Source organism: Lynx canadensis, chromosome D1, assembly GCF_007474595.2.
Source record: "Lynx canadensis isolate LIC74 chromosome D1, mLynCan4.pri.v2, whole genome shotgun sequence".
NCBI lineage: Eukaryota > Metazoa > Chordata > Mammalia > Carnivora > Felidae > Lynx > Lynx canadensis.
Window position 1 is genome coordinate 53,725,369 of NC_044312.2, and position 17,227 is coordinate 53,742,595.

Consider the following 17,227-nt stretch of genomic DNA (forward strand, 5'->3'; position numbering starts at 1 on the left):
CTATCAGTGCAGAACCCGATGCAGGACTTGAACCCACGAACTGTGAAATCAAGATCTGAGCCGAAGTCAAGAGTTAGACACTTAACCGACTGAGCCACCCAGGCATCCCTGTCATGGGAGTTTCCTAACCTGCGGGGCTCTAGGTCATCTACATAGCTCTGTGTGTTTTCAAACCAGACCATGCTGACCTGGTTTTCTACATAGCTCATGAGCAGTATTGAGTTTGGCGACAAGCCTGAGTAAATGATTGGAGAATAATTAGCAGCTCCCCCCACCCCACCCCCTCAGAGCCTGTTTCTGTTCCTCCATTGTCTGTCATCACAGAATAATTCATCACAAAGTGATGTTCGTTAGATGGAACTCTCTAGCCAGCAGCTGAGTAGAGCTTTTAAAAACCTGATTTCTTAAATAATTTGTTCTAAAGACAGACTTGACATGAAGTTGGCATGATGATCAGCAGGTCGCTGCGTGGGAGCAGCAAAGATGATTATTCTGGCTCTGGCTCTGGCTCGACCCCCATCTTGCCCAGAACTGCTTTGCATTTCAAAAGGCTGTCTGTTCTTCAAGAGCTATTCAAATACTACCTCCTGGAGGACCCGGCCCTCCTCTTTGGAAGTGGTCCACAAGTTATGGCATTCTTGCATAGTTTAGATCTTTCTGTCCCCTCCGGCTTGTTTTGATAGACCTGTGGGTAAAGTCTCAGCCTTTCTTCCAGACTGGTGCTTCTCAAAGTGATACCCAGGGTACCCAAGGGCATCAGCATCACTTGGGACCCTACTCCAGGCCTGTGAAATCAGAAACTCTGGAGGTAGGGCCTAGCAATCCAGCCCTTCAGCTGACTGACACAGGCTAAAGGTTTATAATCACTGACACTATACTGGGGACAGGAGCAAAGCAGCATTTCCTGAGCACCTCGTGTGTGCCAGGGTGTGTCCATATATATATATATATATATATATATATATATATATATATACATACACATATGTATGCGTGCACTATGTACATATACACAGACTCATACATGGGTAGTGGTTTTCTTTAATCTTCACGACAGTTGTGTAAGGCAAGCAGCTTTCTCATTTCATAGACGAGTAAGCTGAGACTTCAGACAGCACATTCCCTGGATGCATGTTCGTTCAGATCCTAGAGAGTGGGTCTCTGATTGGCCCAGATCCTCTGCACACCAGGCCACATCAGAGCGTGCCAGTCAGCCGGTGCACGGAGTCCGTTTGGGTCAGGTGCTCATCCCAGCCCAGTCAGCTGTGGCCAGTGAGGAGGTGGCGTCCCCTGGGCCGTTTCGGCCTGCTGCTTAGGCAGGAGCTGTGGGCAGAGCATCACATGTCCGAAGGAGCGGCCGGTGGAGGATTGGTAGATCTACAAGGGAAGAAATTGTGTCTCCAAACATGTGAGCACGCACCTCTCCTTTGAAGCCCTTCTCGAGCAGCATAGCACTTGTGCGCCTCATCAGCACATCTTGAGTGTCTCAGTGGCCTCTCCGGCATATGCTCGTGGGGCATGGTAGGAGACCACATGTGTGGCATTCTCCAGGCAAGGCAGCGGAACCAGAGCCAACAGTGGAGCCTCTGACACCTGGGAGAGCAGTCACCAACAGCCCCGGGAACAGAGTGGGGGCTCCCAGCCTGAGGCAGCAGGGAGGCACCTCCTCTCCAGCCCTGTCTTGAGGACTCGGCCTTGCTGCCCGTCTCACAGCCTGAGGATAACATGATGTTCACTAGCCGTTATCCGCAGACTCGGAAGGAAGGTGTAAAAAGTCAAAGTCAGTCCTTAAATGAGCAAGCCTCCTTTTCTCCTGTCAAACCCCAAACATGAGGGGCATCTGGGTGGCTCAGTCGGTTAAGTGGCCAACTTCGGCTCAGGTCATGATCTTGCAGTCCGTGAGTTCGAGCCCCGCGTCGGGCTCTGTGCTGATAGCTTGGAGCCTGGGGCCTGCTTCTGTTTCTGTGTCTCCCTCTCTCTCTGCCCCTCCCCCATTCAAAAATGAATAAATGTTAAAAAAAATTTTCAAATCCCGAACATGATGATTTTCATCATGTTTCAGCTCTTTCATCTGTTTGTGTAGCTAACGACTGACAATTTGGGTTGATTCATTAGATCACAGAGTGTTAGATCTGAAAGATCACCCAAGGCATCCACTTCACTGGAACACTTCCTGAGCCAGACTGGATGCTTGGGAAATATTTGCTGAATGAATTTAATTTCGTAGATGAAAAGAAAGACCCTGAGAGAGGAAGGGATCTGGCCAGTGTCACCTAACACGCTCGGGGCAGGAGTAGGCCTAGAACCCAAGTGTCTCAATATAGTCCAGGCCTGTTCCCTCACACGTGACTTGTAGATTCAGAAGATTTCAAGCTTAGATGATGCGATACAACTTATATTGAATCCCCCTGCGGTATCTCTGCCAGTCATCAGTTTGCCCTCTCTTTGAATACATCCAGTAACTGAAAATGTATGGTCTTATAGGTCACTTAGTCCATTCATTTCATCACTCAGCCAACATACATTCATTTAACGCCTGCCATGAGCCAAGGATGTTACTGTTTACTGAAGATTCAGAAACGAATGACATTCCCTGCCCTCAAGAAGTATACAGTATTTGGGTGCATCCATACAACTTAATAGACTATAATCCAACATAGTAAATTGTATCCTGCTCTGACTTGTACAAAACTCTTTCTTCTTTGGAACTAAGCCCATTTCCCAAGGACTATATAGTCCTTACTCATTGGACCTAATCAACCTCATTTAGGGCCACAAAACAAAAGTCCAATCCTTGTTTTACATAATAGCCCTTCAGATATTTTTAAACAGAGGTCATGCCCCCAGAGTAAGCTAAATTCCCAATCCCTTCAGGAATTCTTTATTTGAAATGTGTGTTCAAGTTCTCTTATCCTTGTCTTCATGGCTCTTCAGTAAACCTGCTCAAGCTCATCTTATCTGTCTCTTAAATGTGGCTCCTGGACGTGAACTACTGAACTCCAGATACGGTCTGAGAGTGCAACACAGAGTTGCACTTCTTATCAGCCCCTTTCTTCTAGGCAGTGCACATCTAAACCTGTAGGGCAAAGAAACACTGGCTTTGTTTGCCAACTACTAGCCATTCTCTGGAGTCTGACTGTCATCCCATGCCTCCTGCTCTCTTTCCTCCATTCTCCTCTTTGTATTTGGGTCCGTTTCTCAACACAATGAATATTACTGAGTACTGGCTATGTGTGTGTAGCACACAGCAGACTCTTTGGAGAACCAAATGTGATGCTTGTCTTCAAGGAGCTCATAGTCTTACTGGAGAAATTCTGTTTGCCCCCAAAGAAATAATTAACAAAGAACCGACACTTAATGTAGTCAAGGGAATAATCATTTTTCCTAGACCCCTCCTTAGAGCTGCTCTTAAGAGTGGTTGGTAAACTTCTGGGTCTGATTGAAAACAGACCTCCCAGTTAACATACCAGTGCAGAACTGGCTTCAAGCCCAGGCTGTCAGGGGCTTTGTCAGATTTTTGTCATTGCATTGACCTAGACTGTTGCAGACTGGAGGCCTTTGAATCCCATCATCTGCACAGATCACTGGGGCACCTACAGGGACTGACACCTCACAGGCCATGGAACAGCTTTCCAGCACCTGGCACCTTCCCAGTGCCAATCTAGAGTGCACAGGGAGAAAAGTTCTTTCAGATGTTGGCACGAGTCTGCCTGTGTTTGGGCTTCTGGGAGACAACAGGTTTAATTTGTTTTGATAGTGCTTTTCCCCAGGAGGAAATCTATCCAACCGCCCTGCCTTCTTCACATTCAACACCATGCTTGTTTGTTTTCCTGTTTTACCATGGGGAGTTTCTGTGTGTTTTATGCGTGTGTGTGTGTGTGTGTGTGTGTGTGTGTGTGTGTGTGTGTTTACCTCCCAAAGCCCACATTGCCTTGCTTGGATTCATTAGACCAGGTTAGTATATTGCTTCGGTTCATAAATGGAAGGCTTGTGTGACCCTTCTTTAAAACCAAAGTGTCAACTCTACCAAGTCCTGAGCAAACCTCTTTACATGCACAGTGTTACAGTATTAGCTCTTCAAAATAGCTCTCTTAGGTGGCTGTTACTAACCCATTTCACAGATGGGGAGACCGATATTTAGAGACGACTTGTCCAAAAGGCACATAGCCAGCCAGAGGCAGCCTGGCTCCAGAGCCCATACTCTGCTTCAGATCGTCTATCACAAACTCAGCTTCTTTGGCTTCAGACAGAGCTTGGTTCTCCTACCAGATTTGCCCTTACAGCTAGCCATGTGACCTTGAGGAAGTGACTGCAGCTCACAGTCTCCATCTGAGAGGTGTAAGTGTGTAAAATGATGGCAAAGGTACTATTTCTTGTAATTATTATGAAGAATAAATTAAAATCTGTGATACACCTTTCATGGTTCCATTTGAGGGAATGAGAGGGTCTCTCTTAGAGTCTTCCCTCAACCTTGAGTTGCTGTGGAATTAAATCCTAGCTTTGCTGTCTGGTTTGTCTTCCTTTCTTTTCCTGGTTGCCCATAATAAACCCAATCCCCTTTCAGAATCAAGGAAGATGTAATAGATGTAACCTAAAGTATACATTTCAGGAGCTGCAGTCAAGGCCTTGTACCCAGTCGTCCAGTTGGCTGTCCCAGAGTCCAAGTTCCTGGCTCTTGCCGGAAGCATTAGCATCTGTCCTCCTACAGAGAAGCCAAAAGGAAGAAGCAAAGGATGGATCCAGTAGGTCTACCAATAGGTAGACTTTGGTCTTTCGAGCTGCTGCTCCCAAAGAAATGCCGACATGCACACTTACAACTTAAGGAGAGATGAGAGAAGCAGTGGAAGGAGTTGCTTCTGTTGGCTGAACACATCACAGGGGACCAAGAGACAGAGGAGGGGCTGGGAGCGAGGGATACATACTGGATGAGCAGAAAAGAGGGACTGAGGATGGCCAGTGAGCTCCAGCCTCACTCACGGCGGATTCTGTCTATCTTTGCTGCTGGAATCCATAAGCAGGCTCCCGTGACCATGGAGGTTTGCCTGACCAGACCAGGGCCTGAAGCAGGTGCGCTCACGCCCTGGTGGGCTCGTGGAGGAGAAAGGCCTCCTTTCCTCCTCTGGTGTGACTGCCCCTGTGAACTAGTATTCCTCTCCCTGGTGGGATTTCCTCTGTGGTTTCTCCCTGTTTCCTACAAAAGGAGGCTTTGGGATCCCAAAAAAGGAAAGCAGAAGGGCGCCTCAGTGGCTCAGTCAGTTAAATGTCCAACTTCAGCTCAGGTCGTGATCTCATGGTTCATGAGCTCAAGCTCCGCATCAGGCTCTGTGCTGACAGCTCAGATCCTGGAGCCTGCTTTGGAATCTGTGACTCCTCCTTTCTCCGCCCCTCTCTGGCTCATGCTATGTCTCTCTCTGTCTCTCAAAAAGTAAATGTTAAAAAAATTTTTTTTTTTTTTTAAAGGAAAGCAGAAGGTGGAAAATGAAGTCAGGCTTTCCTGGACATCAGCCCCAGACCAGGAGGACATATTTATCAACTCTGCTCCTCTTTCACCCTGATGCAGCAATGCTAATGATTTGGGTCTGGAAAAGGGTAGTGAGCAGACAAAGGGAGGCACTGTAATGGGTTCACTGAGGCTTCTATGGTTTCCACATCTCCTCTAGGAAGAAGCGTTGCCTTCTCTTCCTTCTGCAGACACCCCTTTGTATTTCGAAAAATATTTTGTACAACATCCAGAGAACACACCCACTCACAACACACATCCAGAGAATGAGCTAAGGAAACACTTAAACTTTACAGTCCAATATTTGTGGAAGAAAAACAAGTTCCTGAAAATTAAATCTCCTAGCAGGACCCACTGTTGTGATAGAAAAACAAAAGTGAGGGGAAAAGACCCCCATTTTCCAACATACCATACACCCTGATTATGAAAGTCAGTTATTCACAGGCAGCTAAATTTTTAATTCCGATCTGAGCAGTCTAAAGGTAGACCTTCTGCTAAATGAAGGCAGTTGCAGTTTGAACATGAGCAAAGCAGGAAGGAACTATAAGGGGAAGAAATTCACCAAACACTAATTGGAAACATAACATTTATGCAATAAAGTTCACACTTCTCCCAAGCCAATGAGTGTCACTTCTGCCCTAATGTTTAGTATAGAGATATCTGGTTAGTGGAGACTCATTTGTGGGGTCCCAGGTGGACCCCCAGTAGTTGAAAGCCTTCCAAGTGGAAGAAAAACTATAGACCTAAACATTTCGTCCAAAGGAAATATTCTCTAAATGTCTCCCTTCCACTTCCTCGTTGCTGTCGTAAAATTATTCCATGTCTCTTAAAACTTCTGCCTCCCCTGACACCAACAGCCTGGGGCAAATTTTGAAGGAAACAGGCTTCTATTCTGTCAGATTCAGCAAACAACACCATACTCAGTCACGGAAAATGTATTTTCCTCACCGTTTCACTATGAAGGCTTTTTGGCAGATGATTAACAGGTTTGTATCTCGCAGACTTCATAAATCAAAATCTAGACAGTGTGTAACACTTATCTGCAATTGATCTTGTTAAAAATGCAACTTGTAACTGTGGCAGTTTATTAAGAGGCATATTTTATACCCCTGGGTTTGAGAAGGACTGAACCAGAGAGTTTTAGAGCTGGGGGGCTCTCTGAGATCATCCGGTTGAATTCTCTCAGTGGTAACAACAACGTAGACTACGTGGAGTTTCAATAGGGGTGAATAACTTACCTTCAGTCCTGGGAGTAACTTAGCCTTTTCAAGAAATCAGGAAGGCTTGTCAGGAGAGGTGACATTTGAGCTGGATTTGAAAGGACTAGGAGTTGCCATGCAGGGAAGCAAAAGAGGAACAAGTGGAAGGATGAGGAAACAGGTGCCGAAAGATCAAGTGACACGGCCAAGGTCCCACGGCCATTCAGTAGCAGAGCAGGACCCGGAAGCCAGGCCTCCTGCTTCTGCCCTGTGCCCCTTCTGCAGTGCCATGGGTGGAACCCACCTCCCTCGTTGTACTGTCAACCGGTAGCTTCAGGTGAAAATAATCTGGCTGTAAACTTTACTCACAATTCTTATTTTTTAAAAGCATCTTCAGAATGAAAGTTCCCAAGTCATTCTCTGTAAAGACACTTATAACCTTAAGGCAGTAGGAACGTGGATTCTTCCAGGCAAAGTCAACAGAAAGCGGAGGTGCCCAGGGCCCTGGCTTGTGAGCCTCGCTCTGCTGGGACCCGGACTACTTTGTGCTGCAGTGAGTCTAGGCAGACTGGACCTTCTTGTTCTTAGCATTGCCCTTGTTAGCAGGGGGACATCGAGGGAATGGGATTTCCTACCCATTCACCAAAGGAACTACCCATTTGAACTCTTTTGCCAAATGTTTTTAAGTAGTTTGCAAGTTAATAATGGCAAACAGTTGGGAAGAGACCTGTCTGGGAAATGTACCACGCTAGGAGCTCCTCACCATCCCCCAACTTTTTCCCTAACCTACCCATATTTGGGTCATTCCTCAAGCCCACCTCCTCTGGGAAGCCTTCCCTGTCCTGGTTTTGTTACTTATCAATTCCCACTGCATTGGCCCTAAGTGCTTTGTCACATTTAAGGGTTCCTTGTCTGGATGTCTTTTCTGCACAGTTGCTCTCTTATGAATTGTAGACTCATAAAATTTTAGAACAGGGGGTAGTGCTAGGGGTCATCTCTGCCCTCACCTGCATTTCACATATGAAGGAGGTGAGCCCCAGAGAGGGGAGGGAAGTTGTTTTAGGCTCCCCAGCATGGTACTGGAAGAATGGACCCCAGAACCAGGTCTCTGTACCTCCAGGCAAAGCTGCTTCCACGCTCTGTACTGCTGCCTGGGTGACAACTGTCCTCTTGTTCTCCCAGTTAGGCTGCAGATTTCCTGTGGGCAAGGCTCACATCTTTTAGGCTAACATCTCATTTAACAGAGGCCTTAGTCTTGGCTTCATGACTTGTAGCTGTGAGCTAAGACAACAGGCTGAAACCCTTAACTCTGTCCCACCTTACCCTTCCTCTGCTTTCTATTCTGACTCACTCTGAGCCCTTGGGTGAGTCACTGCCCTTCCTCTGGGTCTCAGTTTCCTTCAGTGTTAAATGAGAGCATTAGGCTGTGATCTCTTGGATCCCTTTAAGCCCTGAAATTTCTGGAGTTTACTGCCTTCTAGCGGGGATCCTTTGCCGTCTTCAGGACTGGCCTCACTGTGCCATAAATCTGTCACCTCGTTCCTCCCCCGGGCTCCTGCTGTGGAGTGAGTTCCTTCAAGGCCCAGATAGCACAGTATCATTGAGGAAGACCAGGCCTGGAGTCCTGGGTTCAAATCCTGCCTCCAGGACTCAGTGGCTTTGTGGTTCTCAGCAGGTTACTTCATCTTTCTCTGGGCCTCCTCTTTTTTCTTTTTTTAATAGGAATAACAATACACGCTTGCAGATTTGGTGACAGTGAAATGATGAACTTTGTGGAAATACATGACACAAAGAAGATATTCAGTATATAGTGGCTTCTTTCCTTTATTCCACATCCAGCATTATTGAGAAATAGCTGTTCCAAATACACAGATTTTCTAGGTTAAAAGACTGGACTACCTGATGCTACAAAACGTTGACTATTTTTTTTGCTAAAACCTTTCTGAAATAAATGCCATATTTCTTTGTCACGTCACACAGAGTATACTAAAAGTAGTAGGAAGAGTTTGAGAAAATCACATCCCTGCAAAAGGTGGGCATGACAGCACACGCCTGGGATGCAGGGACGGCAGAGGGAGTACGAGAGAAAACTCCTGTGCCTTTTGAAAGAACTTGGATTTTTTTTTTTTTTTTTTTTTTTTTTTTTTTTTTTTTTTTTTTTTGGTCTCAATAAATGGGAAGCCATTCTGAAGGGTTTTAAGTAGGAGAGTGGCAGGATCAGATTGGTTTTCCAGAGATCACTCAGACTGCTGGGTGGTGACTGCGTGGGGTGGGGAGCAAGAGAGGAAACAGAAGACCAGCCAGGAGGCCGTTGTGTTAGCCCTGGGGAAGACAGTGTGCACCCAGACCGATAGGTGAGCAATCTGAGATGGGAAGAGACAGGTTTGCAAATGCCAGGAGCTTTATGAAAAAAAGAAGAAGAAGAAAGTGAATGGAATATCAGCCCTTTAAGAGGAAAATGTAAAGCACAGCAAAGCATAAAGAAGACCACAAGGACTTCCCGATGATACCCCGGCATCCACAGATAAGCACCACGAACAGCTTGCACTGTTGTCCCCAGTGTTTTCAGCTGAAGAATTTCTTACGCATTTGTAGATACGAACTTGATATATAAAAACTTGGTGGCGGCCGACGTTTTCCGGAACACGTCTCTTAGTGTCATTTGAGATGCAATAAAAGTAAAACCGACACACATCATTTTTAACTCTGTTGATTCTTTTTAGCGACTGGGCCAGAAGAGCTAGAACGTGTGGGCCCTGGTTCACCTGAGGTTTTGATACCCAGGCCCTCGGTCTGGGTGAAGAAGTTTCTCTTTTCAACGCTCTCCCTCTCTCCCCCTCCAGAGTCGGTGGATAACTGCCCCAGCAACTGCTATGGCAACGGCGACTGCATCTCTGGGACCTGCCACTGCTTCTTGGGCTTCCTGGGCCCCGACTGTGGCAGAGGTGAGACCTGTGTGTGCGTGTGTGCATGTGAGGCCCGCTCCCTCGGCCCCGTGGGGGGCTCACATCCTGCTTCTCGGAGAAAGCGCAGGACCCCAGACCACCTCCTGCCTCCCACAAAAAGGACCCCCCAGAGCCATTCTTTGGAAGCTCCAAGGGCAGGGGGTCTGCCGGCAGAGCTAAGGCCACATCAGCCCCATTGTCCACAAGGACATGACTGGAGAGCTCAGGAGGGCCAGCCTTTACAAGGGCAGGTACAGTGAACCTCCCGTCTGCTGCGGGGGCAGGGGAAGTGACAGTGAGGGTCTTTCAAAAAAGTTGATTTCCCTTTTGAGAAGTGATCAGCCTTTGCCAAGTGTCTTTGATGGTTTTTTCTTGGTGGGGGGGGGGGCTTGTTTCACTTGTTTTTTGATTATTGAAGTATGGTCGACACGCACCAAGTGTCTTTTCTTTGCTGTGCACTCTGGCCTTGTGGCAGGGCCTGCATTAGTGCTCCATTGTTGCCAGATTCTTTGCAGGGACCACCGAGGGGAGAGACTCGGGAGGGAAGGATGCTTTTCTCCACACAGGACCCTAATGTTGCCTCATACTTGGGCACATACAGCCCTACTAACATGGCTTAAAGGCTACCCATGATACACCCTGTGCACTTGGCCTCTGTTCCTGTTCTCAGAAAAATAAACGTGGCAAAGGCCAAAGGAGCTCTGTAGTCCTGAAGCTTTGGCGGTCCTCTGGGGAAACTAACACGGCTCCTTCCTCTGGGCTTCCCACCTCTTCACTCATTCAGCAGGCATTTGCTTAGTGCCCTCTAGGGCCTGTTCCTGTGCAAGGTGCTGGGGTTAGAGCACTGAGCAAGCCCCAGTCCCAGGAGCTCTCAGTCTGGTCGAGGAGACAGACGAGTAAGTAGACGATGACAAAGCCATCATTAGTAAGTAAAACATGCTAGAGCAAGGTTAAATTGGGGAGTACCCATCAGCTGTCTCAGCTTGGACACCATAAGGACCAGAAAAGGCCCCCTAGATGGGGTGCAATTGGAACCTGGACCTGATGCTTGAATAGTTGTTCATCAGAGGAAGGCAGAGATGGTTCTTCACCGTGCCCTACAAATAACAATACAGCGTGATGCTGTTTGGGGGATTCTTCTTATCCTTCCTGATGTGGAAGACACTCTGTTTGAGACAGCAGAGCTGCAGCCCTGAGGAACCACTGTGATTACCTGATCAGTGCCTTAAAAAGGAAAGAAGCAAGGCGGGGACCAGCGGAGGGTGGTGCAGAGAGAAGAGATGAGTCATTCCTTCTAACAAGAATTACTGTCTCATCCCATATGCACTTAAAGTTAAGAGTCACATATAAAACAGCCTTATTGCATCTTGGTAAGGCTGGTAGGTACTTACAGCACAATGCAGTATAATTTGTTTTTATATAGTGTCCTTCATACAGATGATCACAAAACACTTGACGCTAAGAGGCAGAATGGAAAGATAATACTTTAGAGAGCCAAGCTGGGCTCAGCTATTCTCTTGTGGGGTGTGTGGGGCTCAGGTGGAGCCTGAAAGGCAAGAAAAGCTGAGATTGACTGGGTTGGAGAGACAGTAGGTGGTGCTGCAGGTAGGGGGTCAGGGAGCAAAATGGAATGCTGTCAGGAGGGTGCCAGAGGAGAGACTGGGTCAGGCGGGAGGCCTAGCCGCTGTCTTTCCCAGTAAGACCAAGAAACAGATGGAAGCTTCCTGCATAAGGGTCCTGGTGACCACCGTGCTGCACCAGTAGTGTGAGGGGATGGAGGAAAGCGGTGGTCACTGGGCACTAGCTCCCCCAGGCCCTGCACTGCACACCTTTGCCTACAGTTCCGGATGTGTTTAAATTACAGTGAAACAAAGCAAGAGGCACGGACAGATGGGAATTGTAGCAAAGCACTTGAGGCTCTTGGTCAAGCCTCCAGGCCGAAGGGAGAAAGGGACAAAGGCAGGTGGGGTGTGCAGGGTGCTGATTCATGCCAGACTTCCTGTGCTGTCTCCCCAGCCTCCTGCCCCGTGCTGTGCAGTGGGAACGGCCAGTACATGAAGGGCAGGTGCCTGTGCCACAGCGGCTGGAAGGGCGCCGAGTGCGACGTGCCCACCAACCAGTGTATCGACGTGGCCTGCAGCAACCACGGCACCTGCATCATGGGCACCTGCATCTGCAACCCTGGCTACAAGGGCGAGAGCTGCGAGGAAGGTAGGATGGCGGGCGGGCGGCCCAGCACCTTGCTCCAGACAGAGGTCAGCGCACAGCGCGGGGAGGGCCTTCAGGGAGCAGAGGAGAGCTCCCGGACAGCCCTGGGACCACACCCCAAGCCAGGCCCCCATCAGCAGCAGGAATTAACCACACGGAAGAGGACGGGCAAATCAGAGTCCTAGGCAGCGAAAGGAAGAGAAGTGTCCTATGTGGAGCCCGTCCTATACACAAGGCTCTGTCCTAGAAGCCTTCTGTCATTTAACCTCAAACCCAACAGGGTAGGGTAATATCTCTGTTTTATACTTAGGGGAACCGAGACTCAGAGAGTCAGATGACCTGCCCAGGGTCACACAGCTGGTAGGTGGCAAAGCTGGGTTTGAGCCCAGTGTTTCTGGTCCCTCAGCCCAGGTTCTTTCTCCTCCCCTTTAAGCTCATGTGCTCCGCATGTCTGTTAGAGGCCTTCACACTCTGCCTTCTGTTAGCCCAGGCGTGTGTTGTGTGGCTTGTAGATGCTCGTGAGTATGTCTCTTTCCTCCATAAAGTAAACTATGATCGTATAGTGGAGGCTAGACAGTGAGCTGTCGCTTTAACAGTGTTGCCATTTCTTTCCCAGGCAGTCTAACTTGGTGAGGTAAGTGAGCATTTTCGTTTCACAAATGAAGATCCCGGGGCCCAGGGAGAGGCAGTGGCAGGCCCATGGTCATGGAGCTCACCAGGGGTGGGCCCATCCATGGCCATGGAGCTAACTGGTGGCAGACCCGGTGTCATGGAGCTAACTGATGGTGGGCCTGTGGTCATGGAACTAACCGGTGGCAGGGCTGGGACCCACCCCATGTCTTACTACTTCAGAGCCCTCTTTCTTTTTTACTGCATGGGATTTCTAGATGAGAGGGGTCTTATTCACAAGCAATATAGGGTGGCTTGTAAAAGCACACGCTCTGGAACCAGATGTAGGTTTGAGTGCCGGCTGTGCCACAAACTAGCCTCACTTCCCTCATCAACAAAATGGGAATTCCTTCCTCAGAGGGCCATCATAAGGATTGAATTAAATGACCCATGTAAAGCACTTAGCTCAGTGTCTGACACATAATAAATGCCCCATAAATGTTAGCTCTTATATTGTTAGTATTATTCTGGGGACAGTTGAAGCACATTTCCTGTTTCACCCCACTCACTTTATCCAAGGTCTTTTGGAAACGGGGGGATGTCGCTGTTGAAACTGGTGGACAAAGCTAACGGCCCTCACTCCCACTGCCCACCATCTAGGGCGCTGGCATCTTCTTCCGTGGATGGAGGAGGCTCCAAGGAGAGCTGGCCTTCTAACCCATTTGGGATTTAACACACAGGCCCCTCTCAAGGTATCATTTCTCTTAAAAAAGAAGCAAGCAAAGGAGAGCCGGTAGAATGGGCCCACTTTAAAGGAGCGGGGAACAGGAAGGGATTAGTGTCTGAAAAGCAGTGCGTCTCCGAGACAGGCTGCCTGTAAACCCCAAGTGTGCCTGGGGGTCCCAATTCAGACCTATTAACTTGGATTGGGGATTACTTTGGGCCGTCTGAGAGAGGAGGAGTGCCAGCCTCAGGAACAAAGCAACTTCACTTTCTCGTCCTGACAACGGTGACCTTCATCTGCTTTCCCTTCTCATTTTAGCCACTTGAGGTGAAGACCCCGAGAAGAAAAGAAAAACAAAGAGATTCCTCTTGAGGCTGTGGGGCCGCCCCCCTCCCCCAACCCCACCGTGTTATGTGGGCCAAGGAGGCAGACTGTCCTCCGGCTCAGCTGGCACTGGGCAGTGCCCCAGCGGGCAGGGTTACTTACAAAGAGGGAAAAAAGGTTGTTAAGCTCTTTGATGTACGTGATCTATTCGAAAAGAAGTGTTTTCACTCCTTTCTTTCCTGAGGAGGGCCATCTGGTTCTGATTCCCTTTATTATTTCTGTTTCTCTGCTGAAGCGTCATTGCAACGTCCTTGTGTTTATAATGGGGGCTTCTCGGGGTCTTCCCTGCCCTTCCCCCCCTGCCCCCCACTCCCCGCTGCTCTCTCTCCTCCTCCCTTTCACTGTAAACATCAGGTAACAAGCTTATTTTCTCCCCTCTCTCCTCCTTCTGAGGTTTATTGCCCCCTATTTTTTTTTAAACCGCGCCGACAGGACGCTTGGAGGGAGTTGGGGGAGGGGCAGAAGAGACCACCTCAGGCCTTTTGCCGGGCAGAGTGAGACACTGTGTTGTGGTCCTGAAGAGCGGCTAATGGCTGGTGTGGTCACTGAAGCGGGGACCATGTTAGGGGAAGAGTTGTGTTTGCAGCTCGTGCAGGCCTCATCATTTCATTAATGGGCTAAGCTTCTGCCAGAAATGTTGGCTTGAATGCCAAGCTCTGCAGAGGAGAACAAATGTACCGTTTGGCCCCTCTTCCAAGCGGACACTGAGTTAGACTGTCTTCCACACAAAGTTCAGCCCGCTTCCCTGCCAACTTCTCCCCTGCTCCTTTGGCACAGACCTCCCTAACCCCTGGCCAGCTGGCTCTTCCCGTGACACCCACCACTCCCAGGGAAATAAGCGTCATTTGTGCAACTGCCCTGGTGGGATAGAAAGAAGACGACTTTAATAATCCCACCCGAGGGTTCTCATCAGCCAGAGGCCCCAGAAAGCGAGAGCAGATCCAGAGTCTACAGAGGACATCTCTGGCAGAGCATCCTGGTGGCACAGATCATGGCTGTGGACGTTGTCCTCCCTGCAGGGAGTTCGGCCAGTTCAGCCAAGAGGCCTTTCCTGGAGGTTCCGTCCTCCTCGAAACTCCCCTCACACGCCCCACCCACTTTTCCAGGTGGACCTTCAGAAGCAATGACTACTGCCTGGAGGTAGTCCTTTCAGCAGTGCCTTCGTCCCCGCCCGGACCATCTTCCGAGAGCGTGGGATTGGTTTTGCTGGTTCCTGGGTCCCTGTCAGACTTATTGTGTCTGAGGAATGGGGCCGTGACGCCAAGGGCCTCTTGCTAAACTTGGCGCCCTCCCGGCTTGCTCGCTAACAGCGCAGATTTATAGATTCAACCTCGAGGGCGCCTCGGAGACTGCTTCCACCCGAAGCCTGGGCCCAGGCGCTCGCAGAACGGGAAATACCTTTATAGGCCTCGGGATAGGAATTGCTGAGTCGTTTCCTGTCAAATTGGAAAGCTCTCTGGATCTAGGGAATTACCATAGTAGCCTAATGGGCCAGAATAATCCTTCTGAGGTTCTGAGATGTGAGGCTAGTCATGAAAATATATCACTATTATTATTTTTATGATTTTTAATTACCAGGAACTCCAACGGGTCATGCTTTAACCATTGTTAAGTAGTGTGCAGAGACTGCAAGAGAAGATTCTTTGCCTTTGTTTGGCTTTATTAATTCTCCACTTTGTTCTGTTTCTTTTCTTGTTTTATTTTGGTTTTGTTTCTATGTTTTGACCACTTATGTCCGTATACACGTATGTGTATATTCTTGAACCAGTAAGATTATAGAGGAAATAGCAAGAGATGTGTACCAAGAAAGAGTGATTCCAATGTAAATCCCTCCACTTACCCTGTGTGATCTTGGGCAAGTTATTCAACCTCTCTGTGCTTTAATTTCCTCCTCTATGAAATGGGGATAGTAATGGTATCTACCTCAAAGAATTGTGGCTAAAGTTAAATGACATAATGTATATAGAAGGTTTAATAGCAAAATATGGCCCAGAAGAAGGACTACCTCAATACTGGTTGTTATTGTTGTTGCTCTTGTTGTTCTCATAACTCTGTTTTTTAGCAAATGATTGCTCCTCGCTTCTGACTTTCTGATTTCTCATTTAGGCCAGTAAGTTGAAATCCCTTTTCAAAACCTATAAAGTAAAAGAACTGTCTTGATAAGCTGGTCCTCAAACAGACATTCTGTTCCCAGAAGGTAGCCGTTTGTACGGTCTCTGTCCGTTTGTGTCTGACCCTTAACATCCGCAGGCCAGGCTTCCCAGTCTTTTGTACCAAAGTCAAATATGTGGGGTTATGAAATTTAATTCGTAAATGAACGAAAAGCTTGTCTGAATCATAAATGAATAAAGTAAAAGCACCTCTGACCAGTCTGCCCACGTCACACTGCTGAATATCCTGACAGGATGGAAAAGTAACTTCTTGCCACCAGTTTACAGTTCACACAGTCCTTTCAAATCCTCGGTGTCCTCATTAGCGACCGAGGTGTCGATAGTTTTGACATGGGAATTTCAGAGGAGATACAGGACTTGACACGTGTCATGGAACCATGACGTAGGGCCTCAGAGGCCGGATGCCAGGTTCCTTCCTGTGGAGCATAGATAGGGCTTCCTCATGAGCTCCTTCCAGGAGGAAGCTGACCACACCCATCACAGCGCCCCCTGCCAGGACACCACTGTCCCCTACAGTTGCAAGAGGAGTGGAATCTCCTGCCTTCCTAAAATAAAAGATCCAACGACTTTTTCATAACGTTGGACCAACCTTTGCCTACTCTCCTTTTGTTTTTTCTGTGCAGTGCTTTCTGGAAGATTAGAGGTCTCTGTTAACTTTGTGTAGCCCCGTAGCTAAAGCTTTGATTTAGGAAAATCAGCCGCAGGAACAAATATTGGCTTCAGAATCAGACAGACGCGCCTTCAGATTCCTCTCTGGCAGGGTTAACTGTATGATTTGGCTTAAATTATTTGCCTCTGTGAGCCTCAATTTCCTCATCTGTACCTCGCTGGGTTATGGAAGAAACTGAATCTGATGTTATATGTAAAGCACTTCCTAGAGTGAGGGCACAGAGCAGGTCACCCATAATGTTATTCTCCTTTCTCTCTTCCTGGTTTGATCTCTTGAGACCACTTTGACCTTAGGCTCTAATAGCCCAGCAGGGGTTGCTTGGCTGTGAGCTACAGCTATATAGTTCACCCACTACATGAGGAGAATCTGTGCAAAGCTCCCACATGTAATTTTGAATAGTCGTTGAAATGTTTGCCCTCTGGAAAGTGAGGTTTGAAAGTTTGTGTCAGTCACAAGAACTTTGGCAAGATGATAAAATCTAATGGAATTTAAGTGCAAAATAAATTCTCTTTTAAATTAAGGAATCTCTTTTAGTCCCACATTCATGTTAAGACTGTATTATGAAGTGGTAAACAGTATTAGTTTATTTGACAAAGATTTCTTGAGGACCTATGTGCTAAGCACTGTTCTAGGAGGTGGATACACAGAAGTGAACAAAACAACGTCTTGTCCGCTAACTGGTGTAGTTATTACAGACGTAGCAGGCACGGGGCACCATGCTAACACTTGATAAATATTTCTTTCTTTCTTTCTTTTTTTTTTTTTCTTTAAGTAAACTCCACTCCCAACTTGGGGCTTGAACTCACAACCCTGAGAT

General features: G+C 47.9%; 1 protein-coding gene across 1 annotated transcript in view; it reads left to right on the forward strand.

Annotated features, from left to right (window-relative positions):
• Positions 1-17,227, forward strand: part of TENM4 (teneurin transmembrane protein 4) — a 219,023-nt gene that overhangs the window by 62,284 nt on the left and 139,512 nt on the right. Inside the window, 2 exon segments of the mRNA XM_030332936.1 lie at positions 9,543-9,644; positions 11,661-11,855. Of these exon segments, the coding sequence (XP_030188796.1) occupies positions 9,543-9,644; positions 11,661-11,855 (297 nt within the window).